The 20,817-nt window shown below is 39.9% G+C and overlaps 1 protein-coding gene and 1 long non-coding RNA gene across 4 annotated transcripts in view; both read right to left on the reverse strand.

The window, feature by feature from the left end:
• Positions 1-3,078: 3,078 nt before the first annotated feature.
• LOC131232687 (uncharacterized) overlaps positions 3,079-20,817 on the reverse strand; it is a 59,155-nt gene continuing 41,416 nt past the window's right edge. Inside the window, exons 6-8 of one of the 3 annotated variants that reach the window (XR_009164906.1) lie at positions 4,704-4,788; positions 3,981-4,079; positions 3,503-3,520 (exon numbers count right to left, since the gene is read on the reverse strand). Coding sequence is in view for 2 of the 3 variants with exons in the window: in XM_058229094.1 (XP_058085077.1) it covers positions 3,395-3,520; positions 3,981-4,079 (225 nt within the window). In the remaining variant the exon portion in view is untranslated. The other 2 variants (XM_058229094.1, XM_058229097.1) reach the window with 2 other exon arrangements.
• Positions 9,879-18,779, reverse strand: LOC131232688 (uncharacterized). The gene is made up of 2 exons (XR_009164907.1): positions 14,019-18,779; positions 9,879-11,049 (listed from the first exon to the last, which is right to left on the reverse strand). It is a non-coding gene; the product is annotated as an uncharacterized LOC131232688 (long non-coding RNA).

Here is a 20,817-nt window from a genome sequence, read left to right on the forward strand (position 1 = left end):
AAGAAGGGCTCATCCGCTTACAAGTAAGTACTAGAGTCTAAAGAGTTTGAAATCTCTTCAAGTGTAGGATTTGGTTTTAGAGTTTGTTTTTACAAACTCGATAATACCTTTCATAGGCCTTCGACAGGAGAGTATGTACAGTGTCCTTGTGTATGACTCTATACCTTGTGTAGGTATGTATTATAGCCTTGCGTAGGCTTTAATGGTTGTCCTTGTGTAGGACATAAATTTTTAGGTTCTTATGTAGAACCCTGGCCTCTGTGGCCTATTTTGTTGGGTTCAGAATTAGGACCTTTGTTTTTGTGTAGAACATAAAATCTAAGTTCTTGTGTAGGACTTTCGCTCTTGTGTAGGACTGTAAAGGTTTAAGGTTAACCTAATTTATAACCTTTCATAGTGAAATCCGGCACACTCTAGGAGAAAGTGCATTCGCCAGGAGTGGAGTAGGCACATAGCCGAACCACTATAAATGTTTGTGTTTGGAATTGATATATGTGCATCTATTTAACTTGTGCTTAAATGATGAATGCTTAGCATAAATAAGTAAGATATTCCATTCACACATGTTCATCATGCTATAGACTAGGTGATTGATTGATATATTCTTGAAGTCTATGAGATTGGATCCTTTAATGGCTTGGTAGCCTTTAGAGTTAGATTGTTTTGCTTAGTATAATCCGTGATTAGCTTAAGCTTTGCAAGAAGGATTTTTTAAGTATGCATAGTTATTGAAAAGTCCTATTCACCCTCCTCTAGGACCTTAGTCATACATTTATACTTCAATATCAGCGGTCTGAACCGTAATTTCAAGATCCACATTAGCAGAAATGTCATATGTTCTTGTTCATGTACTTAATTCTAAGACGTGCGTTGAAGAGCCAAGAATTTAGAATATGACATACTTGTCTTGTCTAGGAGAACAAAGGGATGTGGATTTTTCAGAGCGAAGCACAGGTAGATAGGCTCATCAAAGGGAAGAAGGTGAGTGAATGCACATACATCCATGACCGATGGACCCATGGGGCCTCATCTGAAATGGAATGTATTGGTCAATTAACTCCAAAAGGTCAATGCTACTATAAAAAGGAAGGGATTGACTGGAAGTTTGTGCAGAGAACGTTTAATGCATTCATAAATTACTTCTTGCTTCCATGTATCACCATGTTATACCAATACAAGCAAACCATTCAGCCCAGTCATTCATCGATTTCAGCCATGCTCATGGAGACTTGAATGCATTGGAGGGATCCGAAAGATCGTCCAATTGGACAAGTAGAACTTCATCAGGGCACTTTGGAAAATTGTGTTTGATTTCACGAAGGTGTTTACAGGTGACTTTTGGATAGAAAGTAGGATCAAATGTCAACATTGTAATGTCTGGGTTAGTTGGAGTATTGAAGAGGAGATCACTAATCACTCTGGATGACAAGACATCAAGGTCTTTAATGAAGGATTCCAAGTGGAAAGATGGAGTAGAAGAACAAGATGCAGCCATTATGATTATTTGAAGAGAGTAAATCAGGAAGTGTTTATGCGGAAGAGAGAAGAAAGAATAAGAGGGGTGAAGAATTAATATGGAAACAACATGTAAATTAACAGCTAATTGCATTTATGGTATCGGACAACGGAACAATGTCATTGTCACCTTTTACCAAAGGCGAAGCGATATGAGGGGCAATGTTGTGCCCTCTTTTTGACAATTCTAAGAAGGCCAACAGGGGAGTAATATGTTGCATTGTATGAGCAATAGAAAGTGGATAAAAAGATCTTCAAATATTTGGAGTGCTTTTTGCTTATTTACAACTAGCATAAATCTACTTCTACACATCAATGGATGGTTGACAAAATGTTATGATCAATATAAAAGAAGCGTGGTCAAGCTGTTTAAGATATAAAAGGCGACCAAGGGCAATCAAAACAAAACCTTGGCCGACAAAAGTGAAACAAGCGGCCGAGAGGTGTTCGAAAGAGGAATAGTCGTAAAAGAGAAACATAACAAGAGTATGATTTAGAAAGAGGCTTTTCGACTTCTATAAATAGCAGAGGAATTCAACATAGCAAGAAATCACCTACCTAATCCAACCCAACAGAAATATATAAATAGCAGAGGATTTCAACATAGCAAGAAATCACCTACCTAATCTAACACAACAAACAAATCAAACTTATCTTATCAATTTATCTTTTATCTCAACTTATCCTAAGAGTAACGATAATCAAATAGTAGTAATTCTTAGTTATAATCTTTAGTTGTAATCCAAGTCTACGCACATATGTTGGATTTGATCTTTATTCAATATCAAGCAGTTCTTTCAAGAGATGCATTCTTGCAATTGCATTTGATCTTTATTCAATATCAAGCAGTTCTTTCAAGAGACGCATTCTTGTTGTTGCTCCTAGTGACCGATTGTGAGTTTTTCCTTTCGTTGTATTTTAAAAGTCATTTCTTATGAAAAGCACAAAGTAACCCTTATTTGGAAGAAGAGCCCAACCCTCCAATCATCACCTGCTCATTATCAAATTTTGCAAGTGCCTGAGTGACTGATTTTCTCAAAATCTGGTCATAAACGTTCACATATACATTCACATTGGATGTATTTGCTTATTTTGTTCCTTGGGTTCAACGTTGATCAGTTCAGATCGAGCTACTGCATTGATTTTGGCATGCCTGCATAATTAGAAACAAACCGAGCAGCCAACAGGAGGCTGGTCACTTTTTAAGGGTAACTTTAAAATGAAGATTTGGAGGAAAAATGATATTATTATTATTATTTTAGTTTTTTGAAAGGTAAATTTTAATATCACTTTTTGCAATTTAAAATAATTTTTGGCTTACGTAAATAAAAAATATATATATTATTAAATGAAATAGATCTTCCATTTGATTGCCTATGGAAATTGTCACTCGCACATATTGAAATCTATCCATTTATTTATAGTTTCATATTTTAATCTTATTTATATACCTGAACCTTTTATTCAATTTTTTCATGTTTTCAAATTTAACCCAATTTGATCACACCTTTTTTTCACCAGAACCTTTTTTGCCATACTATCGTCACATCTAAAGCACACGCGTGCAAAGTAGCTGTCCCATTTCTAATTCAAAGTTATATCAACCTTGTCGAAATACCTTTGACACAGATACATCGTAGTGTTTATCCATTCCCCTATTAAAAAAGATTTACCAAGGAAAAATCCCCCACTCACGCTTTTTCATAGCTTAGCATTTGGAATTTGGGCTAACAAGAAAAACAAAGCAACTACACCAAACACCCATGGATTCCCCAATGAAGTTGTTCAGCGCATTACACATTCTTGGGAAGGGGATACATGAAACTTCATATATGGAGCGTTGCCACATCACCCACATTTCATCTGATCCATCGCACCTTCAGGATTTAGCTTCTGACGGCTGAGCAATCTGTTTTCCACTGTAATCCTTGATGAAAGTCCTAAGGCATCCGTTGATTATTCGTGGGGCGGCGCCATCACAGAACCGTTTTGCGAGATCGACAGCCTTCATGAATTGCCATGTATTCAGTCAAGGAGTGAATGGTGAGAAGGTAAAATGATAGGCACAACGAGGAAACATACAATGTTTGATCACACCTTCGCACAGCAAACTAAACGGCACAGGTGTAGCCCACCTCTCGGTAACTTCTTTATTTTTAAATGTTCATACAGGTGGGCCAGGTGGATAGGAATGCACCAAAAATCTCCTCTATTGAATGATCCTAACCATCTAGGTGGGCCACCATTTTCATGTGTTGGACCAATTCTTTTAATTGTCTATTTTCTTTGGATGGATGGGATCATCTGATGGGAGACATACTAGTGCATGGCCAATCCCACAATGTAGCCCACCAGATCCAATAGGTGGGCCCCACCTGTATAATTTATGTGTCAAACAAAAGTATGCCCTCTTACCGTCAAGGATCATTTGAGACCTGGAATGTTAAAGGTGGAAAACAACGGACCTCATTTATGACAATTTGGTGTCGCGTTCCTATGGTTGCTATTTCAGCCATTGCTAAGTGAAGCAGGCAGAACTCCAGGATTCTACCAGCAGGTTCGTTCTACAGTAACAGATGTAAGCATGAAACCATCATGAAAATATAAGATGGCATGAAGCTTTTTCCAACAGAATTGAAAGGCTGCCTATTTGTTATCCTGTACAAGAGTTTCACCAAGGCAATTGACCATCGATGTTAGATTGCGTGCAAGGGCCTGTTTGGTAACCACGGTATTCAATAACAGTAATGATGGCCATAATGGCTAGCCTCATGGCTGTTACAGTATGGGATCAAATTTCTTTTTCAGGGAAGAAAATGTACCAGCCCCGTATCAGATGGTCACAACTGTCATAGGCCCGTTATGGGCCTTTGCTTTTTCAAAACGAGCATTATAGCCCTGTATCATGTAACAGGTCCCACCGATAACATTATATAATAAGCCGTTATGTAACCGTTTTTCAATATTGGTAACACAAACAAAAACTGCATGGCATTTCCAATTTTCTAGGGAAAAGCGTGAAATGGAAACAATTTCTCCCATTTGTTTTTAAAGATGAATATCCACAGATATGTAAAGCATAGATTACTTTCGACCTTTTGACAAAAAAATCTACGAGAGAAATAAAATGACATGAGGAAAGGAAAAAAGTGGGAGGGGGAGTGGCGGAAGGAATGGAAAAAGGTTCCCTCAACAATGGGTACCAGCCAACAGCTGGAACCCATCTTCTCCAGCCTTATCCAATTGTCGCCATTCATCGGTTGCCTTCAACCTCTAGATAAAAAACACACCAAGAAAAAAGAAAAATGTTCCATGCACTGCAGCTGCCAGACAGCCAATGATTCAAACCCATCTTCCCTAGGCTTAATAATATAGTCATTCATGGCTTCTCTTCAAACTCTTGGACAAAAAGCCCACAATAAAAACAAAATAATAAATAATAAATAAATAAAAATAGAACATTGGAAGGGAAAAAAAATGGTTCATTGCACAGTGGCTGCCTGCAACCAAAAAGCTGCAACGGCCATGGCTATGACGGTCCAGATGGGAGAAGAACTTAGTCCAACCGATTTCCCTTTTCCTATACATATATTATACATTTCACATAAGGCCAGAAAATCCATTATGCAAGGCTTATTCAACTCTTATACACCAAAAAAGCGATCAAAGGGACTGGGTTTTTGGCGGCCATGTCTGCAGTTGGTTGCGCCATCCATGGTTGACACATCCCACTGTTGCAGCAACTACAATTTGGATCAATGCGCAGTCTAATCTAGATTGGTCCACAGTCCAGTTTGAATCAATTTGCATTGCAAAACCCAGTTCCCATAGAGATGAGGAAGAGGGAGAAAAAAGAGGGGAGAGGTGTAGGTCTAGCACTCATAGCTTTCCTAGTTGAAAAAAGTAAGTGATTTTATTGGGTAAGCCTCGAAAAACTTGCCTTTGAAAACTCATAGTTTTCTATGGAAACAGAAAACTAATATCTGCAGGTTTCTAGAACACAAACAGTGTAAAGATGGTTTCAGTGGTAAACAGTTTTCCCTGCTTTCACGGGTTCCCAAACTGAGCCCCTAAAAGGAAATTTGGTGAGTCAAACTAAGAAACTGCCAACTATGGCCTCAGGTAAAAAGAATGAGAAAACAATATGAAAAATGTAGTCTTTGCATCTGAGAGCTTTACTAGGAACAAATGCTGCTCCTCATGTCAGCCCAAAACAATAAAAGAAAATTAATTGACCACAAAGCGAGTTTAAATTCAGTCAACCCAAGTTGCAATTCATTATCATCTAAGCCTTATCCCAACTAATTAGGATAGGCTACATGAAATCCTTTTCCACCATTCCACCCTATTAAGTACCAAAACTTTCGGTTAGACCAAAGTCATCAAGATTTTCATTTGAGAGATTTACTAGGCCCAAATGATATCCCTCATGTCGCCCCAAAACAATATAGAAGGAAAAACAATAGGAGAAAAATACTTGACCACAAAATGAGTTTAAATTCAGTCAACCCAAGTTATGATTCATTATCATTTAAGCCTTATCCCAACTAATTAAGATAGGCTACATGAATCCTTTTCAACCATTCCACCCAGGGTATCCCAAATCGGTTACATATCGGCCGTAACGGCCGATACGTAACGGTAACGGTGGGACCCGTTACGCGATACGGGGTCGAAACGGCCGTTACGAAATTCTGTGCTCGTAACGGCCGTTACAGGGCCGTTACGGCCGTTACGGGCCATAAAAACAAAAAACAAAAAAAAAAAAAAAACAAAAAAACCGACCTTTTTTTCGTTTCTTTTCTTCTTCTTCTTCTCTTTCTTCTTCTTCTTCTTCTTCTTCTTCTCCTCGAGCAGCTGCTGCGCCCGGCTGCGGCTGCGGCTGCGGCTATGGCTGCAGCTGCGACCTGCGCCGCTTCTTCCTCTTCTTCTTCTTCTTCTTCCTCTCTCTCTCTCTCTCTCTCACTCTCTCTCTCTCTCTCTCTCAATCTCTTCTTTCCCCCTTTCCCTCTTTTTTTTCTTCTCTAGGTACGTGTCACGCAAAGACGATCACTGACACTCCTCGAGCTCCGAGTTGTACGAACGGTTCAAAGGAGATCAAAGTTATATGGCCCCACAGTGATGTATTTATTACATCTACACCGTTCATCTATTTTCAAAGATCATTTTAGATCACCACCTAAAAAATGAATTATATCCAGAGATCATCTGGACCACACCAAAAATAGCAACAGAGATAATGATTTTCAGGTTAAATATTCGTAGTGCGCACGGTAACATTTATTTTCCATCCAATCGGACTCGAGTGGGCCCCACTATGATGTATATATTTTATCCATATCGTCCATCCATTTTGCCACGTCATTTTAGGTCAGGATTCAAAAAATTAGTAATATCCAAATCTCAGGTGGACCACACCATAGGAAATAGTGGTTATAGAATGCTCACCATTAAAAATTTCTTAAAGTCCACCGTAATGTTTATTTTCAATCTAACTTGTTACTTGGGTCACATTGATATGGATGAAGGGAAAACACACATGTCAGCTTGATCTAAAACTTTTCTAGCCCCCAATAAATTTTTAACGGTGATCGTTTAATTATTGTTGTTTTTTATGGTGCAATCCATCTGAGCTTTGGATGTGCCTCATTTTTGGGCTCATGCCCTGAAATTATTTGGCAAAATGGATGGACGATATGGATATAACACATTCATCACGAGTGAGGCCCAAAAAATTTTGACACGTGTGCTGCACTTTACATCCGAGTCTCTCTTAATTCAAGCCTTAAAAAATTGTACACGAGACATATATTAACTTAAAATTAGACAATTAAATTATGGACTGCAATTGCTAACTCACAATGCCAAAATCAAATTATTTAAATAGTTTTAATTGTTAATTTGTGAACTTTTATTTTTTAAAATAGGCCCTTTTGATTTATTTTTTATTTTTTATGATTCACTATCCAATAAATGTCCACCAATTTATAAGTGGGATAATGACAATAAATGACATGAATTTGAGGCTGATTTGGAGAATAGATTGGTCCTCCAAGTCAGCCCCAAATTGGCAACGCCATCTACCTGAATTTAATTTCATTTTTTTAAAGAACTATTGGGTGAAATGATATCAAGTTGTTAAGTATATAAATTACATATTAAAAAAATTAAATATATGAATTTTGTAGTTAAATTCAAGTTACCTGGTTAAAAAATTAATTAGACAATCCGATACAACTTCTCACCAAAGAGTGGACCGTTACACCACCATAAACATGTTCCAATTTATAAATGAATGCATATTTGGAATGCTTAAAATATTCCGGATTTAATCCATATTTTTTCATATTTTTTTGGCAAAAAAAAAAAAAACGCCCCCGTATCGCCGTTACGCCCCCGTATCCGTATCGGTTTCGGAGGGCACCGTTACGCCAACCGATACCGATACGGGACACCTTGATTCCACCCTATCAAGTGCCATAGTTTCATTTAGACCATAGGTCATCAAGACTTTACTTACTACCTCCACCCACATCATTTTGGGACTTCCCCTTGCCCTTTTTGGCGCAGCCGGCTGATGGGAAGGATCCGCCCAAGCGTAAGCACCTTCAATCTAAGCATGAGAACTAAAAACAAATAGAGAACAATTGCAGAAATTTGATTCAATTCAGAATGTGCCTTCCTACTACTTGTCCCAGGCCCTTACGTAAGGTTTTGAAACGTATGTACAAGGAAAATATATAATATCATTGACAACCAATGACTTATTACAAATATGGAAATGAGATTAAAAAAAAATAAAAATGCAACAAAATTGTTGACTAATGGATTATTCATAGCTAGTTGATTGATTTTGCTAACTAATTACCTAAATAAGCTAGCTACCTAAATAGGAGGCTTAGACCTCCTTATTGATGGGCCGACTATTGGGCTTAATGGGCCTAGGATCGTGGGCCCATATCAGCCTGCATTAGTCCTCCCCCGCTTGAAAGAACTAGACTCCAGCGAGTTAATTGCCTGATATTGCTCATAGATGTCAAGATTCAGTCGTTGGAAATATGTGGTTGCAATCCATGTAGCATCGGAGAGAGGTCGTCCTTGCCAACAGATGAGAAACTTCTGGTAACTACCTTGGCGCATGGAAACGATCTGACCATCGAGAACATCAATGATCGTGTCTATAAGTGGCAAAACAGTAGAATGTGTGATGGCTTGTTCTTCGATACCATCGTCAGTATGGCGCCCATGATAGATTGAAAGATCTTCCCCATTGAAAGTAGGATTGATAGGTAAATCTAATGTACGCATTGACACTAATCTTCCTGATGATTTTGAACGGCCCCGCATTGCGAGTATGGAGCTTCTTCGAGGTATCATAGGGTAATATTTCAGGACGAATGTGGGCCATAACCATGTCACCTTCCCCAAATTCAACAAATCGACGTCTTGTATCTACATGTTTCTTATAACTTTCATTACTTGTGGCAATATTGCGTCGAACTTTGTCATGCACCTGCTGCATATGGTGAACGAAGTCATCAGCTTTTGTGCTCGGTCTCGACTCTACGGGTAGAGGAACCAAAACGATTGGAAGATGTAGTCATATACCAATTACTGCTTCAAAAGGTGACATCCTCGTAGATCTGTTGACTAAGTTATTATAGGCAAATTCAGCCATGAGTATTACTAGGTCCCAAGTAGCTATATGATCATGGATAAAACACCTTAATAACTTGCCCAAGCTATGGTTGACCACTTCTGTTTGACCATCAATCTGAAAGTGGTGTGCACTAGAGAACTGAAGCTTTAGTTTTCATTGTTGCCCAAAGTTTTCTAAAAATAACTCATAACTTGTATCATGAACAGACACAATTTTCTTCAAAAGCCCATGAAGACGAACAACCTCTTGAAAGAACAATCGAGCAATCTTGACAGCATCTACTGTATTCGAGCATGGTAAGAAATGAGTCATCTTTGAAAATCGATCAACCACCACACATACTAAATCAACTTTCCAAGCAGTCTTTGGCAAATCCAGGACGAAGTCCATGTTGAGATCTTCCCACGGAGCATGTGGGATGGGCAGTGGTTGATACAATCCAGTGTTTTCTTTTGACCCTTGGCAAGCTGGCAAACCTCGCATAACTAGTAAATCTTTGCGACATCTAAATTTAGACGACGCCAAAATTATCTATCTCTAACGAAGGCTAGGGTCTTATCGCAGCCCACGTGACCACTACAACCACTGGCATGTAACACTCTCACAACATACTCACGGATGGATGTATTGGGTAAACAAACTTGCGTTCCTTGAAACAAGTAGCCATCATGAATGCTGAATTGTGGGTATCTCGCAAGCTTCCCATTAAAAACGCTTGTATAAATACGTCTGAAATCCTTGTCATTAGCAGATGCCGTATTTCATCGAATCTTGGAACAATGACCATCATCGATGACAATAGATGTGCGTGATGGGTTTATGTATCAACAACCTGATTGTCCTTTCCAACCTTATGACGAATGACAAAAGAAAACTCCTGAAGGTAAGCGCTTCACTTAACACAATGAGCATTCATCTTCTGTTGAGAGTTTAGGTATATGAGTACTTCATCATCAAAATATAGGATAAACTCCTTGCCAACTAAATAGTGACACCAAAGTCGTAAAGTATGAACAACAACATAAAACTGAAAGCCAAAAGAGTATTGTTGCTTCGCATCAAAGAATTTTTCGCTAAAGAAAGTTATTGGATAGCCCACTTGACTGAAAACCCCACCAATGCCGATGTTGGAAGCATCACAACTCACCTCAAATACCTTCTCAAAGTCCAGAAGGCGCAAGACTGGAGTTTCAATCATCTTATGTTTGATCCTATCAAACGCTCGTATTGTTGCACTTGTCCATCTAAACTCCCTTTGTTTAATACAATCAGTGATCGGAGCCATGATGTTTCTGGAGTTCTGCACCAAAAGTCTATAAAAAGTAGCGAGGCCATGAAAACTGCGAACTTTAGAGATAGGTGTAGGTGTCGGCCAATCAACAATGACTTTCACCTTGGCGGGGTCCACCTACCTTATGACGAGACAATATACCCTAAGAAGACCACTGCTGTACTCATAAAAGTACACTTTTTAAAGTTGATGTACAAGCGCTCGCGATGAAGGATTTTGAAGATAAGACTTGAGGCCTGTTTGGATGCCTATAAGTTGGGTAAGTGGGAAGTCACTTACAGGGAAGTCACTTACAGGTGGTGTTTGGGACATAAAATTCACCTGTAAGTAACTTGTAGCCTGTAAGTCACTTACAAGCAAATCTACCAAAAAACTACAGGGGGATGGGGGTGAGAAGTCACTTCCCTGTAAGTCACTTACAGGCACAAGGATCGGATTTTTAAAACGAGGGGAAGGGGGAGAAATGCACCAACCCACCAACCACCATTAAGCTTTGCAATCTGTCTCTCTTTCTCCCTCTCTGCAATCTCTCTCTGCCTCTCTGCAATCTCTCTTCTGCAACTACCGCTCTCCCTCTCTCCTCCTCCCCAAAACGATAAGGTTTTCATCACAACCTCCCCCCTTCTTTTTTTGTTGATTTAAAAATAGGAGTGGTTTAGGTGTTACTAATGTGGAGGCATGCTCGCTGCGCACGTGTGCAACTTTACACGCGTCATGGGACTCTAATCCGAACAGTCCATGTGATGCAGCATACCATGAAACCCCCCAGGACCGATTTTCAACCTAATCTAAAACTCCGGAGGGCCATAGAAAAGAGATATGCAAATCAAGGGAGGAAACTGTAAATTTTTCCATGGCCCACCAAAGTTTTGGATCAAATTAAAAGTTGGGCCCTGGGGGTTTCATGGGGTTTTACATCACGTGGACGCATTGGATAAGCCGCACACATTTATAGTGGGCCTAAATGAGTTTACTCGGAACAATAAAAGTATACCGTGGGGCCCACCTTGATGATGTGTTATATATCCACTCCATACATCCGTTTCTCCAACTCATTTTAGGACGTGGTCCCAAAAATTAAGCAAATCCAAATCTCATGTGGACCCCACCACAACAAATAGTTGTGAGTAATTAATGGAGCCATTGGCTCAAGTTTTGGGATTTCATCCTAAAATGAGGTGGAAAAAAAGACGGTCAGCCTCAATATAAAAAATATTTATATGGTTAGCCTGGATGTAATGGTCAACCTGGATATAAAAACAGATGGTTAGCCTGGATATAAAAACAAATGGTCGGCCTGTTTCTAATGGTGTGGTCCACATGAGATTTAGCTCTGCTCAAGTTTTCGGATTTCATCCTAAAATGCTCAAGTTATTCCCAATGTTTATATTGAGTTATTGCTTCATATTATATATATTTTGAATTCATGGGCCCACTTTTATGGCCCACTTGATGATTAGTTTGGCCTAATAATTAGCTCAAATCTTCATCTTGATGGGCTTAATAAGATGATATATTTGATCCTATTCATTCTTATATGATCATAACATTTTGGAGCAATTCCCTAATCCAAGCTCTGCTCGGTGCGAATATACAGCTTTTCACCTGTAAGTAACTTACAGGTTACCCAAACAGAAAAACTTACCTGTACGTGACAACTTATATCCAAACAGGTTACCTGTAAGTGACTTACAGGCATCCAAACAGGCCCTTAGGTAACTGAGGTGCTCCTTTCTTGACTTATTGTAGATAAGAATGTTGTCAAAATATACAACGACAAACTTACCAATAAAAGGGTGCAACAATTGGGTCATGATGCGCATGAAAGTGCTAGGCACATTTGTGAGACCCAATCGTAGAGGCCATCTTTCATCTTAAATGTTGTCTTCCGTTCATCACCGGCCGGATGCGAATTTGGTAATATCCACTGCGAAGATCAATCTTGGAAAAGAAACTAGAACTTAGCATCAAGTCCAGCATATCATCAAGCAGAGAAATGGGGAAACGATACTTCAGTGTGATTTTATTAATAGCTCGATTATCTGCACACATGCGCCAACTTCCATCCTTCTTAAGAGTATGGAGGTCGAACACCACACATGGGCCTAGAGGCTCTCTCGGATGTAGCCCTTTTTAAGCAACTCATCAACCCAACACTTCAACTCAGCGTGTTCGGCGAGGCTCATTCGGTATGCCGGTAAGTTGGGTAAGGATGCTCTGGGAACCAAATCTATAGCATGATGAATATCCCGCAATGGAGGCAACTCCTTGGGCAAATCATTGGGGACCAAATCTTGGAAGTCATGCAACGTAGATTTGACTTCATTAGGAATAGGTTCATCCTAGTTAATAATAAGCCCTTGCACTGGTTTTCTAACCAGAGCGAACATTACGCCTTTCTCCTTACTTTCTTTTTCAAACTTCCGCATGTTGAGAACATGGGAGTTTGAAAGAGTAGTTGATTTTGATGATGAAGGCTTAGATGAAGGAGGTGACGTAGTTTGTAACGGGCGAAAAAGGATACGATGACCTCGCCATAGGAAAGTATGCATGTTAGATTCACCGTCGCTTTGTAACTTTCGATCAAAGAGCCAAGGTCGATCGAGAAAGAAGTGGGTGACATTCATCGGAATTATGTCACACCAAATATCTTCCTCGTATATGTAAATTTTAAATGATAGCAAACACCTTCGAGTCACAGGGATGGCAGTGTCTTCAACCCATGCAACCTTATATGGTTTTCGATGCCTTTTAGTTAGCAACTTAAGCTTATCAATTCCTCTTGAGATACGATGTTCATTGCACTGTCGCCATCAATGGTCATGTTACATAATCTACCAGAGCATTTTACCCGCCTACAGAAAACAGTGGTCCATCGCCATTATTCATCTTCCTCCTCAGTGGTAGTAAGGACGAGGCGTATGATAAAAGGCCTTCATCCCCAGCTTCAACCGTAGTTTCAACAGTCCTCTGACTGTGATGCACGTTCTATATAAGGTTGTTCTATTTCGATGTGCTCATCGTAATACTCATGGTTGTCTGGGTAGAAGGGGTCCTCCTCATTACTGCAGTAATGGAGGTTCCTAGCTTGTGGACATCATTAAAAAAATGTCTTATATGTTCGCAATGGTAACAGTCAACACCCACTTGTTCTCTTTTGACAGAAGGATTTAGATTAATACCTCGTCCCCTAGTGTCATGACTCATGTCCATGCACCATTGCTTGCTTTTGGTACAAATTATGTGGTCGATGACGCAGGTTGAGGTTGCCTTATAAGAGGAGTCTACATCTTTGAGCGCAGCTGAAAAGGGTGGGAAGGTGGTTGGATGTGGATACGAACCTTTTCTCACGAAAGGTTCACCAACTCGAGAACCAAAGCATTAAATAGATTGTTGTTGTTGTAGATGTTGTTCAACTTGTCGAGCCTTCTGATGAACATAATCAACTGTCTCAAAATCATACATGACCATCTCGCTCCGAATCTCTTGGCGTAACCCTGCCCGATAGCGGTTAGTTGTTACGTGGTCCGTCTTTGTAAGCTTACAATGGACAGGAAGCTCAATGAACTTTTCGGTGCAGTCATCTATCGATAAAGTTCCATGTTTGAACGCAACGAGCTCCTAAAGAAGAATATCCATGTAATATGAAGGTAAATACTTACTTTCCAGCTTCTCCCTCATGTCAACCCACCTAGTGATAGCAGGACGACCCAAGATGAGATTGTTGTAGTCAATGCTTCGCCACCAAATTCTTCTTGGGCCCTTCAACTTGACCTTGACAAAGGCCACCCTTGACAAAGGCCACTTGCAGGAAATCATCCATGTCATACCATGCAAATTAATTTTCCAATGTTGTAATCCAATCGACAAAAGCCTTAGCATCAAGACGACCTGTGAAATCACTAACTTCAACCCATACTTTCTTGGTAATATCATCATTCTGGGGCGTCTCTATCACAGTGTCATGGGCTCTTCTGCAAAGAGCCGTTGTATGAAGTCATAAATACACTCCCAAGGACCCATACCATTTTGATTCACCAAAGGTTTTAGTTGGAAACCTTTGTTATGGATTTGGACCACCATAGGAAAGTATGCGTGTTAGCTTCACCATCGCTTTGTAATTTTCAATCAAAGAGCCAAGGTCAATCGAGAAGGATGCGAGTGACATTCATCGGAATTATGTCACACCAAATATCATCCTCGTATATGCCAATTTTAAATGATAGCAAACACCTTCGAGTCACGGTGATGGTAGTGTCGTCGACCAATGCAACCTTGTATGGTTTTGGATGCCTTTCAATTGGCAACTTAAGCTTATCAGTTACCTCTCGAGATACGATGTTCATTGCATTGTCGCTATCGATGATCATGGTACATAATCTGCCTTGGTATTTTACCCGCGTATAGAAAACAGTGGTCCACCGCCAGTATTCTTCTTCCTCCTTGGTGGTAGTAAGGAGGCGGCGTATGATAAGAGTAGAGCCTTCATCCCCAACTTCAACCGCAGTTTCAGTAGGAGGATCATCTGGCTGTGATGCAGGTTCTACATAAGGTTGTTCTATCTCGATGTGCTCATCGTAATACTCATGGCCGTCTGAGTAGGTGTCCTCATTACCGCAATAATGGAGGTTCCTGGCTTGCAGACAGTGATTAAAAAAGTGACATATCTGTCCGCAACGGTAATAGTCAACACTCTCTTGTTCTCTTCTGAAAGAAGGATTAAGATTAATACCTCGTGCCCTGGTGTCATGTCCCTGCACCGTTGGTTGCTTTTGGTACGAATTTTGTAGTGGATGGCGTTGTAAAGGTTGAGGCTACCAAATAAGAGGAGTCTGCATCTGTGGGCGCAGTTGAAAAGGGTGGGGAGGCGGTTGGTACCCCTTTGGTGGAGTTTGATTGAGATGTGGATCTAAACCTTTTCTCACAGAAGGTTCCCCGACTAGAGAACCAAAGTGTCGGATAGTTTGTTGATGCACTTGTTGCTCAACTCGTCGAGTCTTCCGATGAACATAATCAACTGTCTCGAAATCATACATGACCATGTCGCGCTGAATCTCTTAGCGTAACCCTACACAATAGCGGTTAGTTGTTACGTGGTCTATCTCTGTAAGCTTACGATGGACAGAAAGCTCAATGAACTTTTCGATGTAGTCATCTACCAATAAAATACCCTGTTTGAACGCAAGAAGCTCCTAGAGAGGAATATCCATGTAATCTAAAGGTAAATACTTATTTTCCAGCTTCTCCCACATGTCAACCCACCTGATGATAGCAGGACAACCCATGATGAGATTGTTATAGTCAATGCTTCGCCACTAGATTCTTGCTGGGCCCTTTAACTTGACCTTGACAAAGGCCGCTTATAGGACATCATCCATGGCATACCATGCAAATTAATCTTCCAACGTTGCAATCCAATCGACAAAAGCCTTTGCATCGAGACGACCTATGAAATCAAGAACTTCCGTACTTTCTTGGTAATATTGTTGGAGCATGAAATTTGATTAAGAAAAGAAGTGAAGAAGGATAGAAACCAAAGAAGAAATTGAAGAAAATTCGAATTGCGCGGGTGAAGAGTTGTGCAGGGCAACAAGTTGTGGTTAGAATCAAGTTGCGCGGATCCGTGCAACTCATCACAGTTGCGCGAATCCGCGCAACTTATCGACATGATATTCGCATATTCGTTTGGAGTGAATGCGAGGTGGGTCCCAAGGCACAAGATTCGATGCCTCACACATGTGAAAGCTTATAAATACCCCCTTCCCCTTTCATTTGAGGGATCGGATTTCTCAGAAGATCAATACCTCTGACAGGTATCGAAGAGGAGAGAAAGAAAGACAATGAGGCAAAACCGTGCGACTCCTCGGCCCGCGCAACTCAATAAGGAGTTATGCGGATGATCTAAAAAGGGGGGCATGTATATGTTATTTTGAGGGCTTTTCTTCAGGGTATTGTGATATCTCTTCATATTATTCATGAAGGCATATGAATGAAGGAAGATCCGTCCAACTCCTCTCCCACGGAGACTCGAATGATATGAGCCGAAATGCTGCCAAAATTAACATTGAACTCAATCAATATTTGTATTCTTTTGTCATAAGTACTTTATCTTGGAATCAAAGGATAAAAGGATGTAAATGAATCCATAATGAATAAAATGCGACGATTATTCTCTGCATTTCTTCTTTGTTATTATTAAGTGAGATAATTCCCAAAACAAACACTATTTGTTTCTTGTCGAAACAAAATGGCGCCTCTGTTGGGGATGTCTTACTTAATATTAACTTAGAAACAATACACAGAATATTATAATAGTTTGGTGTCTTATAGACCGCCAAAAGGGCGACTCTCAACGGGAACATCCTCCCTTTCATCTCCAAAATAAAGTACATCCTTAATTAAATACTAATTGATATTGTTTTGATTTCTCTGATAGAATTACAATATGATGCATACGTTCAAGCTACAATCAATGGCAACCATCGCAAGCAAGACAATCTTTCGTTTTACGCGAATGGGATTTGTGATAGAATATGCCCATGGTCAATCTCTGGCTAATAAGAAGCAGCTTGTGTTGACTAGAAATGACAAGTCTAAAGCAACGGCCGGAGTCGAAAATGTTTCACCACTAGCACAATTGTCGTGTCATGCCAAAGACCAAGAATCTGAAACATCATGACTACTAGGATGTGTCCGTCGCCACAGAAAATCAAAGGATCGATAACACAAATGCAGCCAGAAAGAACCCCGAACTTGCTCCTCCAGAATTGTATCCGGGAAAATCCTTTCCTTCGATGATATCACAAGATTTTCCGGCTCTTCCTACCGCAAATACTCAATAGACAAGAAAAGACAAAGGCAAATCACCGATGAAAAGTCCATCAACCTCCATATTGCCTCAAAATACACTTTTACAAGTCATATCACAATCGACTAAAGTCTGTGGAAGTATAGAAGAATCAAATAAAACTACTTTCCCAATAAGCCCTATCATACCAATGAACTCATACCCCATTCCAATGATTGCTTCGTCAGGAAATGCAAAAGCCGCCATATGCATGGTAGGGACAAGTCAAGGAAGCCCACTACCGACTACCGAAGACCGCATAGCCGAAATGGCCCAAGCATAGAGAACATTAATGGAAGAATGCAGAAGTCTTCGAGAGGCCTTGGCCACCCTCGCACATAACATAGCTCAAATTGTAGCCCCTCCGATGATGGTGTTGAGGGTCAAATATTGCATATTAGACCCCAGTTATTACTTGGTTTTACGTACATGATAATGCTTAATGTCCTAGTTTAATCATGTTTTTGTTGCAAGGTGAAACTAGGGAGCTTGGACTGAAAAAGGTACTAAAAGCATGGATTCAACGCTCAGAAATCACTAAGGTAAGGGAAGGATCTTAAGGGATCAAGATCCAAGAATTTACAAGTCAAAGATCCGAGAAAACTCAGCGATTGAAGTTTAAAGGGCCTGAAAATTGTCCAGAATGCAAGATCATAGGGTTCCCACCATCCGTTTGGCTCGAAACTTTATATCTGGCCTGAGGACCCTAAATTAACTGTACACTTTGAATTTCAGCCATTAGATCCTTGTGAAAGTGGCCCAACGAACAGATCAACCCATAAAACACTGATCTGGGGCCTACTTGATATCTGTATATACTTCAATTTTAGTCTCAACCCCTTAAATGGGAGGGCAAAACGGATGGACGAAGCAGATTTCTCATAAACACCACAGTGGACCGCACTTAAGGGGGTGCGGGTGCACGATGTGCACGCACCAGCCGTGCACCGGAAATCATAAGATCGGTCAGCGCACGCTAACTGATTGTTTTTTTTTTAATCGGAAACCCGCTAGCGGGCAGATGCTGTCTGACCGGGCGTGCTCAGTGGGCCACCATGATCGTTCTGTTGGACGATCTAAACCGTCCATTCGCCCCGAAGGGTGGCCACGACCCTAGACATGGTGACCATTTGGTCTCATGCACGCGTACACACGCAGATCGCTGTAAAACGCAGGATGAATAGCAGCTTGAGTTAATACAGTGGGCCGCACCAAAACTCTACCAAAACCACTCCTTTCCAACCGAAATTTCGCTAGGAATCCAATGAACGGGGTGGATTTCTCCGAAAACATCATTGTGGGGCCCGTCGAGCATCTCAGCGCAGGAAAATTGCACCTTACACACGTCTGGTTTTCTTAGATGTTGCGAGGTGTCGTACGGCCCAGATGATGATCAACAGCTTAGGAAGGGGGTCTTTACCCCAACCATGGAGCCAAAATTAATTCTTGGAACGTCTACCGGCTGAAAAGTCCTTCCAAACTCGAGTTGCATTGCTGCGTAACAGGCTGCGTAAGACCTTTTTTTTGCGAAAGATCTCCTCCCACCGACTCTCAGCCTTCATATCTATAAAAGGGAGAGAGAAAGAGAGAGAACGGATATCTTGGGACATGGAAGCCAAGAAAAAGAGAGAGAGAGGGCTAGACGGCTTCAAGTTTTCTTCCTTTTTCTTTGTTTTCTTTCTTTCCTTTGATTTTGTTTAGAGATTTTTAGTTAATCATGATTTTGGTTAGCTAAACCTCTTAGCTAGGGCTAAGAGGTGAAGCTTGTAGTGTGATGGGAGATTTTTCTTTATGCCTTTTGATTCATGTTTAAACTGAACTAATTTTGATTCTAGTTTGATTATAAGAAATGCCTTTAGTTTTTAATGGTTTGTTGTGACTTAAATTACAATGGATCTGCGATAGCTTTGGGTATGTTCTTTGCATTAGTGAGATTGTGAAGATGGGAAGCCCTACTATTCACCATCGTCTCACGGGCATGGTTGGATGATGGAATCCTTCCCTACGTTCATAACTCTCTCAGATTGGATGTGGATTGGTTAAAATTCTGTTGTTTACTTTGTCTCATGAGCATGGTTTTGTGATGGAATCAATTCTTATTATCATACCTCTCATCTCTTGAAAACTGGATCAAAGTAAGTTCAGATTTGGTTTTTAATGATGCATCTTCCAACTAGATGAAGATGGGACTCTAAATCCAGTTGTGTTTATGAATCAAGCATAGATCTCCCTGATCTCTACAAGTGGATCCTTGGCACCCTAGTTTCCCACCTTTGAATTTCACAAGTTTTAGTTTAATATTTCACCATTATTCTCTTATATTTTCCTGGTTTAGATTACATCTTCTTCTAGTTCTAGTTCTGGTTACTTTCAGATTAAGTAAAAGGTTCAGTCCCTGTGGATTCGACCTCGGTCTTACCGAGATTATTACTACATCACAACCCTATACTTGCGGTGGTGAATAAGCTTTTGGAGCCGTTGCTGGGGACTGACGATTGCATTTTTCTGAGATTAACTAGTTTTAGAATTAATTTAAGATTAGGGTTTTTATTTTTTTATTTTTTTAGGATTAGGATTTTTTCTATTTATTTTAGAAACCAACCTAACTTTCCTATTTTGTAGGATCCTAACATAGAAACTTCTGATTTGGTAATCTCTTCCTAATTTTTCTTCCTTTCTATTTCTAGATTAGGATTTGTTTTATATTTTTAGAAACTTTCTAATTATAGGATTCCTTTTACCTTTAAAATCTGACTTAGTTTTCTATTTTAGGTTTACAACTTTCCTAATTAGTTTAGAAACTTTCTATTTTCGGGTTTTAGAAATTTTTCCTTTTTAGAAACTAGTTTACTTTCTATTTTTAGACCTTCTATTTTTAGAACCGACTTTTTTTTTTTTTTTTTTGTTCTGTAGGATCTAACATTAGAACTTCTAATTTGGTAACTTCTTTCTAACTTCTCCTCCACTTACTTTCTATATTGTTGTAGGATTTTTCATTTAGGCTTAAGATTCAGAGTTAGGGTTTCACCATGTATATGCAAGAGTGGGCACATAAGTATGTTGAGATAGCTGAGGGATCTTGGGAAGGGATGTATGATGATTATGTTAGAAAATAGCCTATGTCTCAAATTTTTTCTGAAACCATCATCGAGAACCGACTGGAATACAATGCTCCACCAGTTAAGAAGTCCTTACGTGATCATATGCGGGAGAATAATTACACTCCACGGATTAAGGAAACAATATGTGAATGTTGGGGTTGTCAGACTTATGGGAGTGAGAATTATAATCAACCATCAAACAAGAAGAAAACAATGAGAGATTATATTCAACAACCATCATACTCTCCCACCTATGATCCGTATAACTATAACCAGTGGAAACATCAAAATTGGGAAGATGAACCAACATATTATAATGATTATTCTCTCGGATCCCCTACCTTTGAGATCCAACCAGAAATGATCCAAGACGATTCATTTCAGCGTAACATGGTCTGTCTTA

Source organism: Magnolia sinica, chromosome 18 (genome assembly GCF_029962835.1).
Source record: "Magnolia sinica isolate HGM2019 chromosome 18, MsV1, whole genome shotgun sequence".
NCBI classification, from domain to species: Eukaryota; Viridiplantae; Streptophyta; class Magnoliopsida; order Magnoliales; family Magnoliaceae; genus Magnolia; species Magnolia sinica.